Source organism: Haliotis rufescens, unplaced genomic scaffold (genome assembly GCF_023055435.1).
Source record: "Haliotis rufescens isolate VD_foot unplaced genomic scaffold, xgHalRufe1.0.p SCAF_27, whole genome shotgun sequence".
NCBI lineage: Eukaryota > Metazoa > Mollusca > Gastropoda > Lepetellida > Haliotidae > Haliotis > Haliotis rufescens.
Window position 1 is genome coordinate 6,524,956 of NW_025963968.1, and position 16,065 is coordinate 6,541,020.

The 16,065-nt window shown below is 39.8% G+C and overlaps 1 protein-coding gene across 1 annotated transcript in view; it reads left to right on the top strand.

The window, feature by feature from the left end:
• The window catches only part of LOC124115921 (metal transporter CNNM4-like), a 105,379-nt gene that overhangs the window by 66,851 nt on the left and 22,463 nt on the right, over window positions 1–16,065 (top strand). The window contains exon 2 of the mRNA XM_048402612.1: window positions 3,293–3,436. Within this exon, the coding sequence (XP_048258569.1) occupies window positions 3,293–3,436 (144 nt within the window). The remainder of the gene's footprint in view (window positions 1–3,292; window positions 3,437–16,065) is intronic.

Sequence of the window (16,065 nt, forward strand, 5' to 3'; positions counted from 1 at the left end):
GCGCGATAACCTCTATATACCCTTCTGCAAACAGTCTGGTCTTAAGGAAGAGCATTTATGGATGTCAACTTCTTTGTTATGAGGTTCCGGCCTAGGCTGAACCTTCCCCCACTTATGTTCAGTATATAAGCAGGGTGTGGAGTCCTCCCACAGATGACATCCTTACATTGTCAGTGTAGCAGGGCGTAGAGTCATCCCACAGATGACATCCTTACCTTGTCAGTGTAGCAGGGTGTGGAGTCCTCCTACAGATGACATCCTTACCTTGTCAATGTAGTAGGGTGTGGAGTCATCCCACAGATGACATCCTTACCTTGTCAGTGTAACAGGGCATGGAGTCCTCCCACAGATGACATCCTTACCTTGTCAGTGTAGCAGGGTGTGGATTCCTCCCACAGATGACATCCTTACCTTGTCAGTGTAACAGGGCATGGAGTCATCCCACAGATGACATCCTTACCTTGTCAGTGTAAAAGGGTGTGGAGTCCTCCCACAGATGACATCCTTACCTTGTCAGTGTAGCAGGATGTGGCGTCCTCCCACAGATGACATCCTTACCTTGTCAATGTAGCAGGGTGTGGAGTCATCCCACAGATGACATCCTTACCTTGTCAGTGTAGCAGGGTGTGGAGTCCTCCTACAGATGACATCCTTACCTTGTCAATGTAGTAGGGTGTGGAGTCATCCCACAGATGACATCCTTACCTTGTCAGTGTAACAGGGCATGGAGTCATCCCACAGATGACATCCTTACCTTGTCAGTGTAGCAGGGTGTGGATTCCTCCCACAGATGACATCCTTACCTTGTCAGTGTAACAGGGCATGGAGTCATCCCACAGATGACATCCTTACCTTGTCAGTGTAAAAGGGTGTGGAGTCCTCCCACAGATGACATCCTTACCTTGTCAGTGTAGCAGGATGTGGCGTCCTCCCACAGATGACATCCTTACCTTGTCAATGTAGCAGGGTGTGGAGTCATCCCACAGATGACATCCTTACCTTGTCAGTGTAGCAGGGTGTGGAGTCCTCCTACAGATGACATCCTTACCTTGTCAATGTAGTAGGGTGTGGAGTCATCCCACAGATGACATCCTTACCTTGTCAGTGTAACAGGGCATGGAGTCATCCCACAGATGACATCCTTACCTTGTCAGTGTAGCAGGGTGTGGATTCCTCCCACAGATGACATCCTTACCTTGTCAGTGTAACAGGGCATGGAGTCATCCCACAGATGACATCCTTACCTTGTCAGTGTAGCAGGGTGTGGAGTCATCCCACAGATGACATCCTTACCTTGTCAGTGTAGCAAGGCGTGGAGTCATCCCACAGATGACATCCTTACCTTGTCAGTGTAAAAGGGTGTGGAGTCCTCCCACAGATGACATCCTTACCTTGTCAGTGTAGCAGGATGTGGCGTCCTCCCACAGATGACATCCTTACCTTGTCAATGTAGCAGGGTGTGGAGTCATCCCACAGATGACATCCTTACCTTGTCAGTGTAGCAGGGTGTGGAGTCCTCCTACAGATGACATCCTTACCTTGTCAATGTAGTAGGGTGTGGAGTCATCCCACAGATGACATCCTTACCTTGTCAGTGTAACAGGGCATGGAGTCATCCCACAGATGACATCCTTACCTTGTCAGTGTAGCAGGGTGTGGATTCCTCCCACAGATGACATCCTTACCTTGTCAGTGTAACAGGGCATGGAGTCATCCCACAGATGACATCCTTACCTTGTCAGTGTAAAAGGGTGTGGAGTCCTCCCACAGATGACATCCTTACCTTGTCAGTGTAGCAGGATGTGGCGTCCTCCCACAGATGACATCCTTACCTTGTCAATGTAGCAGGGTGTGGAGTCATCCCACAGATGACATCCTTACCTTGTCAGTGTAGCAGGGTGTGGAGTCCTCCTACAGATGACATCCTTACCTTGTCAATGTAGTAGGGTGTGGAGTCATCCCACAGATGACATCCTTACCTTGTCAGTGTAACAGGGCATGGAGTCATCCCACAGATGACATCCTTACCTTGTCAGTGTAGCAGGGTGTGGATTCCTCCCACAGATGACATCCTTACCTTGTCAGTGTAACAGGGCATGGAGTCATCCCACAGATGACATCCTTACCTTGTCAGTGTAGCAGGGTGTGGAGTCATCCCACAGATGACATCCTTACCTTGTCAGTGTAGCAAGGCGTGGAGTCATCCCACAGATGACATCCTTACCTTGTCAGTGTAAAAGGGTGTGGAGTCCTCCCACAGATGACATCCTTACCTTGTCAGTGTAGCAGGATGTGGCGTCCTCCCACAGATGACATCCTTACCTTGTCAATGTAGCAGGGTGTGGAGTCCTCCCACAGATGACATCCTTACCTTGTCAGTGTAACAGGGCATGGAGTCCTCCCACAGATGACATCCTTACCTTGTCAGTGTAGCAGGGTGTGGAGTCCTCCCACAGATGACATCCTTACCTTGTCAGTGTAGTAGGGTGTGGAGTCATCCCACAGATGACATCCTTACCTTGTCAGTGTAAAAGGGTGTGGAGTCCTCCCACAGATGACATCCTTACCTTGTCAGTGTAACAGGGCATGGAGTCATCCCACAGATGACATCCTTACCTTGTCAGTGTAAAAGGGTGTGGAGTCCTCCCACAGATGACATCCTTACCTTGTCAGTGTAAAAGGGTGTGGAGTCCTCCCACAGATGACATCCTTACCTTGTCAATGTAGCAGGGTGTGGAGTCCTCCCACAGATGACATCCTTACCTTGTCAGCGTAGCAGGGTGTAGCTTGCTGGCAGGATTAACGTCTTTGGTCATGCAGACAAAGTGTTTGACACATCAGAAGGTCTGTGGTTTGAATCCCATCATGTGACTAAGATATGTTTGGGCTGCTACAATTACTATAAAGTTTGTTGGAGTGAAAAATATTTTTTCTTGTGTTTCGGACTAGCATCTAAAGTGTGGAAGGCTACATGTACGTATAGGGCAACTTTATTATCGTGACAGGTGACAAACAAGGGTATGATTTAGTGTGTGGTGTAGGGAAAAATATAAATGTTCTACTTTAAATACCTCTGTCTGTACAAGGGGCGGTCGGGTAGCCTAGTGGTTAAAGCCTTCACTCGTCATGCCGAAGACCCAGGTTCGATTCCCGACATGGGTACAATGTGTGAAGCCCATTTCTGGTGTCCCCCGCCGTGATATTGCTGGAATATTGCTAAAAGAGGCGTAAAACCATACTCACTCACTCACTCACTGTCTGTACAACTCTAACACGTGTTCATGTCTTGCAGGAAACTCCCATATGGCCATAGTACAGTACCTACGCAACGAGGGAGATGTCGACCCTTGGTATCAGATTCTTGGGGTCGTGACCTTGGAGGACGTCATCGAGGAAATCATCCAATCAGAGATCATAGATGAGACTGATATTCTCAGTAAGTTGTAGTGTTTTATTGTTGTTGTGGTAGCCCCTTCTGTCAGCTAGTTGGTCTGGAGACATCACAGACCACACTGGCGCTGATTCCTAATAACAGACATGTCAACCATAACTATTGTGGAGGCGTCATTACGACATTTCAAACCAAATTCTGTCAATACAATGAAGAAAACTATATTACATTTTTCTTTCAAAGGAACATTGCCAATAATATAGATAAGTATTGATCTTGCTACAGGCATTGTCACATATGCAATCAATTATTAATCATGTAATAATTACCTTTTTTACAAATTTGATTTTGAGAAGTGTTGGTGATCACTTTGATGATTGGTTTTTATCATGGCCATACATTCTGTCAAGCTTACAATGAAAATTGTAATTTGTTCAAAGCACTTTTTTTTTTACCCAAATTGCGTCAGTTTTGGGTTGTCATCTTTGTATATAGTAGTCCATAAATACAAGACACTTTTTATGGATAGCAACTTCTTTATTCTTTGTTAGGACATTTCAGGGCTACTTCAGAGTTCTTCCAACTTCAAATGCTTATTAAGGACTTGTAGTCCATAAGTCCACTCCATCTTCACTGCTTAATAGAAACTGAGAGATCGATTGAGTCGAATTTTCATTGGTTTTGGCAATTTTAAAATAACCATATGGTAGAAACTCTAAATGTTTAGAGTTTGGATCCCATGTAATCAGTTATTGCCAGATTTAGATTGATTTTTGACCTGGGTTAGAAGTTGTCATGGAGCAGTATTACATGGCTTGGGAAGTTTACAAAGGCATGGTGGAATTGAGAATGTCAATAAACCTGCTACATGACTGTTCAATCTCACAGAAAAATATATTTAACCCTGTTAGTGAGCAGATGCTTTTAGTTATTCCATGAAGTTGCAACATCATGCTTTGTGTTTATCAAGAAACTCATTTGATACCAACTTTGAAGGTTTGAGTAAGATGAGGTTCATCAGGGCTGGGGAGTATTCCACATGTGACTGGTCAAGTTTGTGAGCACACTTCAAGCCTGCAGGAACAGTGTTGTATTCATGATGGATACAAACTGGGATACCCCAGCTGTTTCCATGGCAACACAACTGCAGTTCAACCAGCTTGACTCTTGGTTCATTGCATGTCATCATACCCTGGCATGGGACATTGCTCATGATATCAATCACTGGTTTGATACAGGCTCTATCGTATACAGGCTAAGCAATACACACTGAACTGCTTATCACAACATCAAACCTTACACTGAACTGCTCGTAACAACATCAGACCTTACACTGAACTGCTCGTAATAACATCAAACCTTACACGGAACTGCTTGTAATAACATCAAACCCTACACTGAACTGCTCGTAATAACATCAGACCTTGCACTGAACTACTTATAATAACATCAAACCTTGCACTTAACTGCTAATAATAACATCAAACCTTACACTGAACTACTTGTAATAACATCAAACCTTGCACTGAACTGCTAATAATAACATCAAACCTTACACTGAACTACTCGTAATAACATCAAACCTTACACTGAACTGCTTATAATAACATCAAACCTTACACTGAAGTGCTTGTAATAACATCAGACCTTACACTGAACTGCTTGTAATAACATCAAACCTTACACTGAACTACTCGTAATAACATCAAACCTTACACTGAACTGCTTATAATAACATCAAACCTTACACTGAACTGCTTGTAATAACATCAGACCTTACACTGAACTGCTTGTAATAACATCAGACCTTGCATTGAAGTGCTTGTAATAACATCAAACCTTACACTGAACTACTTGTAATAACATCAAACCTTACACTGAGGTAATGTAACAACGTCAGAACCTTACACTGAACTGCTTATAATAACATCAAACCTTACACTGGACTGCTTGTAATAACATCAAACCTTACACTGAACTACTTGTAATAGCATCAAACCTGACACTGAACTGCTTGTAATAATATCAAACCTTACACTGAACTGCTTGTAATAACATCAAACCTTACGCTGAACTGCTTGTAATAACATTAAACCTTACACTGAACTACTTGTAATAACATCAAACCTTATCCTGAACTGCTTGTAATGACATCAAACCTTTCACTGAACTGCTTGTAATAACATCAAACCTTACACTAAGCTACTTGTAATAACATCAGACCTTAAACTGAACTGCTTTTAATAACATCAAACCTTACACTGAGCTACTCATAATAACATCAAACCTTACACTGAACTGCTTGTATTAACATCAAACCTTACACTGAACTGCTTATAATAACATCAAACCTTACACTGAACTGCTTGTAATAACATCAAACCTTACACTGAGCTTCTCATAATAACATAAAAACCTTACACTGAACTGTTTTTAATAACATCAAACCTTGCACTGAACTGCTTGTAATGACATCAAACCTTACGCTGAACTGCTTGTAATAACATTAAACCTTACACTGAACTACTTGTAATAACATCAAACCTTACACTGAACTGCTTGTAATGACATCAAACCTTTCACTGAACTGCTTGTAATAACATCAAACCTTACACTGAGCTACTTGTAATTACATCAGACCTTAAACTGAACTGCTTTTAATAACATCAAACCTTACACTGAGCTACTCATAATAACATCAAACCTTACACTGAACTGCTTGAATTAACATCAAACCTTACACTGAACTGCTTATAATAACATCAAACCTTACACTGAACTGCTTGTAATAACATCATACCTTACACTGAACTGCTTGTAATAACATCAGACCTTGCACTGAAGGGCTTGTAATAACATCAAACCTTACACTGAGCTACTTAAAATAACATCAAACCTTACGCTGAACTGCATGTATTAACATCAAACCTTACACTGAAGTGCTTATAATAACATCAAACCTTACACTGAACTGCTAATAATAACATCAAACCTTACACTGAACTACTCGTAATAACATCAAACCTTACACTGAACTGCTTGTAATAACATCAAACCTTTCACTGAACTGCTTGTAATAACATCAAACCTTGCACTGAACTGCTTGTAATAACATCAAACCTTTCACTGAACTGCTTGTAATAACATCAAACCTTGCACTGAGCTACTTGTAATAACATCAAACCTTACACTGAACTGCTTAAAATAACATCAAACCTTGCACTGAACTGCTTGTAATAACATCAAACCTTACACTGAACTGCTTGTAATAACATCAAACCTTACACTGAAGTGCTTGTAATAACATCAAACCTTGCACTGAACTGCTTGTAATAACATCAAACCTTACACTGAACTGCTTGTAATAACATCAAACCTTACACTGAACTGCTTGTAATAACATCAAACCTTACACTGAACTGCTTGTAATAACATCAAACCTTACACTGAACTGCTTGTAATAACATCAAACCTTACACTGAACTGCTTGTAATAACATCAAACCTTACACTGAACTGCTTGTAATAACATCAAACCTTTCACTGAACTGCTTGTAATAACATCAAACCTTTCACTGAACTGCTTGTAATAACATCAAACCTTACACTGAACTGCTTGTAATAACATCAAACCTTACACTGAACTGCTTGTAATAACATCAAACCTTACACTGAACTGCTTGTTATAACATCAAACCTTGCACTGAAGTGCTTGTAATAACATCAAACCTTGCACTGAACTACTTATAATAACATCAAACCTTACACTGAACTGCTTATAATAACATCAAACCTTGCACTGAGCTACTTGTAATAACATCAAACCTTACACTGAACTGCTTGTAATAACATCAAACCTTACACTGAACTGCTTGTAATAACATCAAACCTTACACTGAACTGCTTATAATAACATCAAACCTTACACTGAGCTGCTTGTAATAACATCAAACCTTACACTGAACTGCTTGTAATAACATCAAACCTTACACTGAACTGCTTGTAATAACAACAAACCTTACACTGAACTGCTTGTAATAACATCAAACCTAACAATGAGCTGCTTGTAATAACATCAGACGTTGCACTGAACTACTTATAATAACATCAAACCTTACACTGAACTGCTTATAATAACATCAAACCTTGCACTGAGCTACTTGTAATAACATCAAACCTTACACTGAATTGCTTATAATAACATCAAACCTTGCACTGAACTGCTTGTAATAACATCAAACCTTGCACTGAACTGCTTGTAATAACATCAGACCTTGCACTGAACTGCTTGTAATAACATCAAACCTTGCACTGAACTGCTTGTAATAACATCAAACCTTACACTGAACTGCTTGTAATAACATCAAACCTTACACTGAACTGCTTGTAATAACATCAAACCTTGCACTGAACTGCTTGTAATAACATCAAACCTTACACTGAACTGCTTGTAATAACATCAAACCTTACACTGAACTGCTTGTAATAACATCAAACCTTACACTGAACTGCTTGTAATAACATCAAACCTTACACTGAACTGCTTGTAATAACATCAAACCTTACACTGAACTGCTTGTAATAACAACAAACCTTACACTGAACTGCTTGTAATAACATCAAACCTTACACTGAGCTGCTTGTAATAACATCAGACGTTGCACTGAACTACTTATAATAACATCAAACCTTACACTGAACTGCTTATAATAACATCAAACCTTGCACTGAGCTACTTGTAATAACATCAAACCTTACACTGAACTGCTTATAATAACATCAAACCTTGCACTGAACTGCTTGTAATAACATCAAACCTTGCTCTGAACTGCTTGTAATAACATCAGACCTTGCACTGAACTGCTTGTAATAACATCAAACCTTACACTGAACTGCTTGTAATAACATCAAACCTTACACTGAACTGCTTGTAATAACATCAAACCTTACACTGAGCTGCTTGTAATAACATCAGACGTTGCACTGAACTACTTGTAATAACATCAAACCTTACACTGAACTGCTTATAATAACATCAAACCTTGCACTGAGCTGCTTGTAATAACATCAAACCTTACAGTGAACTGCTTATAATAACATCAAACCTTGCACTGAACTACTCGTAATAACATCAAACCTTACACTGAGCTACTCATAATAACATCAAACCTTACACTGAACTGTTTATAATAACATCAAACGTTACACTGAACTGCTTGTTATAACATCAAACATTACACTGAAGTGCTTGTAATAACATCAAACCTTGCACTGAACTGCTTGTAATAACATCAAACCTTACACTGAACTGCTTGTAATAACATCAAACCTTGCACTGAACTGCTTGTAATAACATCAAACCTTACACTGAACTGCTTGTTATAACATCAAACCTTACACTGAGCTGCTTGTAATAACATCAGACGTTGCACTGAACTACTTATAATAACATCAAACCTTACACTGAACTGCTTATAATAACATCAAACCTTGCACTGAGCTACTTGTAATAACATCAAACCTTACACTGAACTGCTTATAATAACATCAAACCTTGCACTGAACTGCTTGTAATAACATCAAACCTTGCTCTGAACTGCTTGTAATAACATCAGACCTTGCACTGAACTGCTTGTAATAACATCAAACCTTACACTGAACTGCTTGTAATAACATCAAACCTTACACTGAACTGCTTGTAATAACATCAAACCTTACACTGAGCTGCTTGTAATAACATCAGACGTTGCACTGAACTACTTGTAATAACATCAAACCTTACACTGAACTGCTTATAATAACATCAAACCTTGCACTGAGCTGCTTGTAATAACATCAAACCTTACAGTGAACTGCTTATAATAACATCAAACCTTGCACTGAACTACTCGTAATAACATCAAACCTTACACTGAGCTACTCATAATAACATCAAACCTTACACTGAACTGTTTATAATAACATCAAACGTTACACTGAACTGCTTGTAATAACATCAAACATTACACTGAAGTGCTTGTAATAACATCAAACCTTGCACTGAACTGCTTGTAATAACATCAAACCTTACACTGAACTGCTTGTAATAACATCAAACCTTGCACTGAACTGCTTGTAATAACATCAAACCTTACACTGAACTGCTTGTTATAACATCAAACCTTACACTGAGCTGCTTGTAATAACATCAGACGTTGCACTGAACTACTTATAATAACATCAGACCTTACACTGAACTGCTTATAATAACATCAAACCTTGCACTGAACTACTCGTAATAACATCAAACCTTACACTGAGCTACTCATAATAACATCAAACCTTACACTGAACTGTTTATAATAACATCAAACGTTACACTGAACTGCTTGTAATAACATCAAACCTTACACTGAACTGCTTGTAATAACATCAAACCTTACACTGAACTGCTTATAATAACATCAAACCTTGCACTGAGCTACTTGTAATAACATCAAACCTTGCACTGAACTACTTGTTATAACATCAAACCTTACACTGAACTGCTTGTAATAACATCAAACCTTACACTGAACTGCTTATAATAACATCAAACCCTGCACTGAGGTAATGTAACAACGTCAGAAACTTACACTGAAGAACCTTACACTAAACTACTTCTAATAACACCAGAACATTATACTGAGCTACTTGTAATAACATCAGATTCTGTGAGACAAAAAGACAAAAAAAACATGCCCTTAAAGCACACATTACTTGGGAGACGTGGTGTGGAAAATGCTTTTCCTAATAAAACATTATCCAGAAGCAGTGGTCTGGAAAACACTTTCATCATGGCTGCCTATTATTGGCATCTCGTGGGAGTATTTGTGCTGTAACTTCATCCGCTGTATTTGATTGAAACTTCTTGGTCCATTTAGTGGTCATGTTCTCAGCTCTACATCAGCAATCTGATACAGGTAGACTGGCTTGTTGTCAACTCTATGTTGACTCTGTGATACTGGTAGACTGGCTTGTTGTCAACTCTACACTCTGATACAGGTAGACTGGCTTGTTGTCAACTCTACACTCTAATACTGGTAGACTGGCTTGTTGTCAACTCTATGTTGACTCTGTGATACAGGTAGACTGGCTTGTTGTCAACTCTTCACTCTGATACAGGTAGACTGGCTTGTTGTCAACTCTACACTCTGATACTGGTAGACTGGCTTGTTGTCAACTCTACACTCTGATACTGGTAGACTGGCTTGTTGTCAACTCTTCACTCTGATACAGGTAGACTGGCTCGTTCTCAACTCTATGTTGACTCTGTGATACTGGTAGACTGGCTTGTTGTCAACTCTACACTCTGATACTGGTAGACTGGCTTGTTGTCAACTCTTCACTCTAATACAGGTAGACTGGCTTGTTGTCAACTCTTCACTCTGATACAGGAAGATTGGCTTGTTGTCAACTCTACACTCTAATACTGGTAGACTGGCTTGTTGTCAACTCTACACTCTAATACTGGTAGACTGGCTTGTTGTCAACTCTTCACTCTAATACAGGTAGACTGGCTTGTTGTCAACTCTTCACTCTAATACAGGAAGACTGGCTTGTTGTCAACTCTACACTCTGATACAGGTAGACTGGCTTGTTGTCAACTCTTCACTCTAATACAGGTAGACTGGCTTGTTGTCAACTCTTCACTCTGATACAGGAAGATTGGCTTGTTGTCAACTCTACACTCTAATACTGGTAGACTGGCTTGTTGTCAACTCTACACTCTAATACTGGTAGACTGGCTTGTTGTCAACTCTTCACTCTAATACAGGTAGACTGGCTTGTTGTCAACTCTTCACTCTAATACAGGAAGACTGGCTTGTTGTCAACTCTACACTCTAATACTGGTAGACTGGCTTGTTGTCAACTCTACACTCTGATACAGGTAGACTGGCTTGTTGTCAACTCTACACTCTGATACTGGTAGACTGGCTTGTTGTCAACTCTACACTCTAATACTGGTAGACTGGCTTGTTGTCAACTCTTCACTCTAATACAGGTAGACTGGCTTGTTGTCAACTCTTCACTCTAATACAGGAAGATTGGCTTGTTGTCAACTCTTCACTCTAATACAGGTAGACTGGCTTGTTGTCAACTCTTCACTCTAATACAGGAAGACTGGTTTGTTGTCAACTCTACACTGATATAGGTAGACTGGCTTGTTGTCAACTCTACACTCTGATACTGGTAGACTGGCTTGTTGTCAACTCTACACTCTGATACTGGTAGACTGGCTTGTTGTCAACTCTTCACTCTGATACAGGAAGACTGGCTTGTTGTCAACTCTACACTCTAATACTGGTAGACTGGCTTGTTGTCAACTCTACACTCTGAAATTGGTAGACTGGCTTGTTGTCAACTCTTCACTCTGATATAGGAAGATTGGCTTGTTGTCAACTCTACACTCTGATACAGGAAGATTGGCTTGTTGTCAACTCTACACTCTGATACAGGAAGACTGGCTTGTTGTCAACTCTACACTCTGATACTGGTAGACTGGCTTGTTGTCAACTCTACACTCTGATACAGGTAGACTGGCTTGTTGTCAACTCTTCACTCTGATACAGGAAGATTGGCTTGTTGTCAACTCTACACTCTGATACTGGAAGATTGGCTTGTTGTCAACTCTACACTCTGATACAGGAAGATTGGCTTGTTGTCAACTCTACAATCTGATACAGGAAGATTGGCTTGTTGTCAACTCTACACTCTGATACTGGAAGATTGGCTTGTTGTCAACTCTTCACTCTGATACAGGAAGATTGGCTTGTTGTCAACTCTACACTCTGATACTGGAAGATTGGCTTGTTGTCAACTCTTCACTCTGATACAGGAAGATTGGCTTGTTGTCAACTCTACACTCTGATACAGGTAGACTGGCTTGTTGTCAACTCTACACTCTGATACAGGAAGATTGGCTTGTTGTCAACTCTTCACTCTGATACAGGAAGATTGGCTTGTTGTCAACTCTTCACTCTGATACAGGAAGATTGGCTTGTTGTCAACTCTATGTTGACTCTGTGATACAGGTAGACTGGCTTGTTGTCAACTCTACACTCTGATACAGGAAGACTGGCTTGTTGTCAACTCTATGTTGACTCTGTGATACTGGTAGACTGGCTTGTTGTCAACTCTACACTCTGATACAGGTAGACTGGCTTGTTGTCAACTCTTCACTCTGATACAGGTAGATTGGCTTGTTGTCAACTCTTCACTCTAATACAGGTAGACTGGCTTGTTGTCAACTCTTCACTCTCATACAGGTAGACTGGCTTGTTGTCAACTCTACACTGATATAGGTAGACTGGCTTGTTGTCAACTCTACACTCTGATACTGGTAGACTGGCTTGTTGTCAACTCTACACTCTGATACTGGTAGACTGGCTTGTTGTCAACTCTACACTCTGATATTGGTAGACTGGCTTGTTGTCAACTCTACACTCTGATATTGGTAGACTGGCTTGTTGTCAACTCTACACTCTGATATTGGTAGACTGGCTTGTTGTCAACTCTACACTCTGAAATTGGTAGACTGGCTTGTTGTCAACTCTACACTCTGAAATTGGTAGACTGGCTTGCATGATGAGCTTCCAGTAGGTGCAGGCATTGCCCTCCAACTAGTCTGGAGCTGGCCCTATTATGGTAACACAGAGGCTGACCTCATAGAATCAAGTCAGAGGACCCCAAATTGTGACAGACACGGGCACTATTGTTTGTAGATCTTGATATATGCAAGTAGGGATATTTTCAGAAACAATTTTCTTCTTGATGATGATTCAGCACCAGTGGTATTGTCAGCAATGTGGCGAACAGTTCTCCTTCATTTGATCTCAGAATGTCTTCATTGTGTGTGGCCTGGGATCTATCTTACACTGAATAGGAATTATCTTTAAGTGGCATTTTGGAAACTGTGGTATCAATGAGATCTCCATCTTCATTGAATGTGAAATGTTGATCTTTGGTTTTGATGAACTCATCATTTCAGAATTTTCATGTAGTGAAAGACTGAGTCTGGAAATTCTCCCACTGGATGATTGATGCTCAGAACATCTGTATGCAGGGATTTTCCTTGACCTAGCCTAGTGTGGCTACATTCAACTCCAGATGACTTTCAGAAATACTTCTTGGTGCCCAAGGCTTGAATAGCAGGGTCCTAGGCTGGTGGCAAGTGGGATGCTTCGCTTGATTTCCCCGAGTTTTATTGATGACATATCATTGCACATGCTCACAAGCCTTCAAGCTATATGGTGTAGGGATTCTAATGTTCGGTGGAAGGAAATCAACCACTGACACTCTGATCTTTGAATATTTATCTTGCCAGAATAGAAATAGAGTTATTTGCACCATGCCAACTATAAATTTGATTAGATCCAATAATTGTGACCGCCACACTTCAGGATTAATGGTGTAGATTATTAGTTTCCAGTCTCAGTTTGTATGAATGTAGGATGCAATAGTGTGTGTTTGTGTATCATTGTTAAAAGGACCTTCCTACCAACCAATTATTTGTTTCTTCCGAACTTTGTTAATTGGAACAGTTTTAATGGGAAGGGTGCTTTTGTAGATCAGCAGGGTTACACTGTAATTGTCCTATGATAAGTTGATATTGTGACAGGTCAGCATCTCTGATGTGGATGGTTTCATGTATAGTTAACATCTTTTTTTTGCCTTTTGTTGATGTTAGTTTTCTAATTCTTTGTTTCCCCCACCACAATGAAATTGGTGGGGGATATTGAAACAGGCTCCGTCACGTTTCGTTTCTGGAGCAGAACTTGTAAACCTTAGAGATAACTTAACAAAACTTGGTACACACATTCATCATATATGGTGTAGATGTGCCTTTTGCTATTTAGGTTTCCCCTGCATTTTAGTATATTTTATGTAATTTTAAAAAATTTGGACTTAGTCTATGAACTGAATGGAAGCAGTGGGTTTCCTTTGTTAACCTTTGTTTATCATTACAGTCTTACAAAAACAGATATTTTATGGAGATGTTATACAGCAGCTCTTGTATTCAACCTCTTCCACAAGCAGGTGGACAAACTGATAATTTATGTCACATTTGATTGCACATTTCATTGTCTTTTGGATTGGACAATGGGCGGGGGATATAGATGACTTCATTCTCTTGTTCAGACACGATGTGTCTTCTGTGAGAAGTACTAGATTTGTGACCTTTCAAATTTTTATAATGATGGTTTTGAACAGACTTTCATTTCTGTACTTTCTACAGTCTACTTTCTACTTAACTACCACTTCTAAACCAATGAGAAACAACTCGAGATTTCTTGTATCAGATAGAGGAGATGTGATCTGTTTGATGAAGCATATTTGAAAGGTTCAGTTAAACTCTATCCCACAACACTCCCCAGGCGACTTACAAGATCGGGTGGTCCGGCTCACTGACTTGGTTGATGCATGTTATCATATCCCAATTGCGTGGATCGATGCTCATGACATCAATCATTGGATTGTCTGGTCTCGATTATTTACATACTTCTGTCATATTGCTGGAATATTGCTGAGTGCGGCATTACTCAACAATCAACAACAACATCAACTTCCCAGGTTCCTTGTCATGCTTGTCATAGGAGGCGACGTAGTGGATCAGGTGGTCAGGCTCGCTGGCTCGTTCATTGCATGTCACCATACCAAGAAGGCATGGATCGTTGCTCATCATATCAATCACTGGATTGGCTTGTCCATACTCAATTATGTACTTTTGTTTTCTTTTTTTTTTTAAATCTTTTTTTTTTATTATTCCATTTCATGTATATTGTTACAAGTGTAGGTATTAACATGTATATATATGACAGTATTAACACAAGTTATAGTTTTCATAGGTGAGGACAGGCAGGTTGTGTAGGATATGTCGTCTTCTCAAACTGAGAGGGAGATTATAAATATTTGTTTACAAGAAATAGATGATTACTAATTAACAGGTAGTATGTTTCAACTTCTTCGTTAGATTATGAGATGTAAGTTTTGCCATTTCTGAGCATATTGGTTAAATTGATTATTTTTTTTAGCGATAAAACTTTCCAAACAAATTGTGTCTTTTAGTAGTGAAAGAAATTGCTCGAAAGATAAATCTTGTTGTTTTATGTTTGATATGTAGATGAATCTTTTTGCTAGTATAATAATTATGTACTTGCCTTGTTCACATATCTGGAATTTGAGTACAAACAAATTGTACCAGGTTCCCTAGCTGTGAGTTTGAATCCCTGATTTCCCCTAAAGACTTGTTCCTTGTTCTATCATTGCCGTACTATTGCTTGAGGGTTTAGCAATAGTAGTAAATGTCTTTTGGGTCTTATCTCTCACATTAAGCTGATATGGAGTGATGTATGGAGTGATATATAGAGAATCTCACCCTAGTGTCTTTTGATATGAAATATATCAACACAAGTTGATAAAAGTGGAAAAACTCTGAGGTTTGATATCAAAAGACACCAGGGTGAGATTTTATATATCATCCAACATCATTCTTCCATCTGTTTCAGTTTGTAGACAGTAATAAGCAGTGTCTTAAATGTAAAAAGTACTGCTAACAGCTTCAGTAGCAGAGCCATTAGTGATGTCATTTGATTGTGATGTCATGGTAACCAATGGTCTTCAAAGCATTGTGATGCAATTCTATTGCAGCGATAT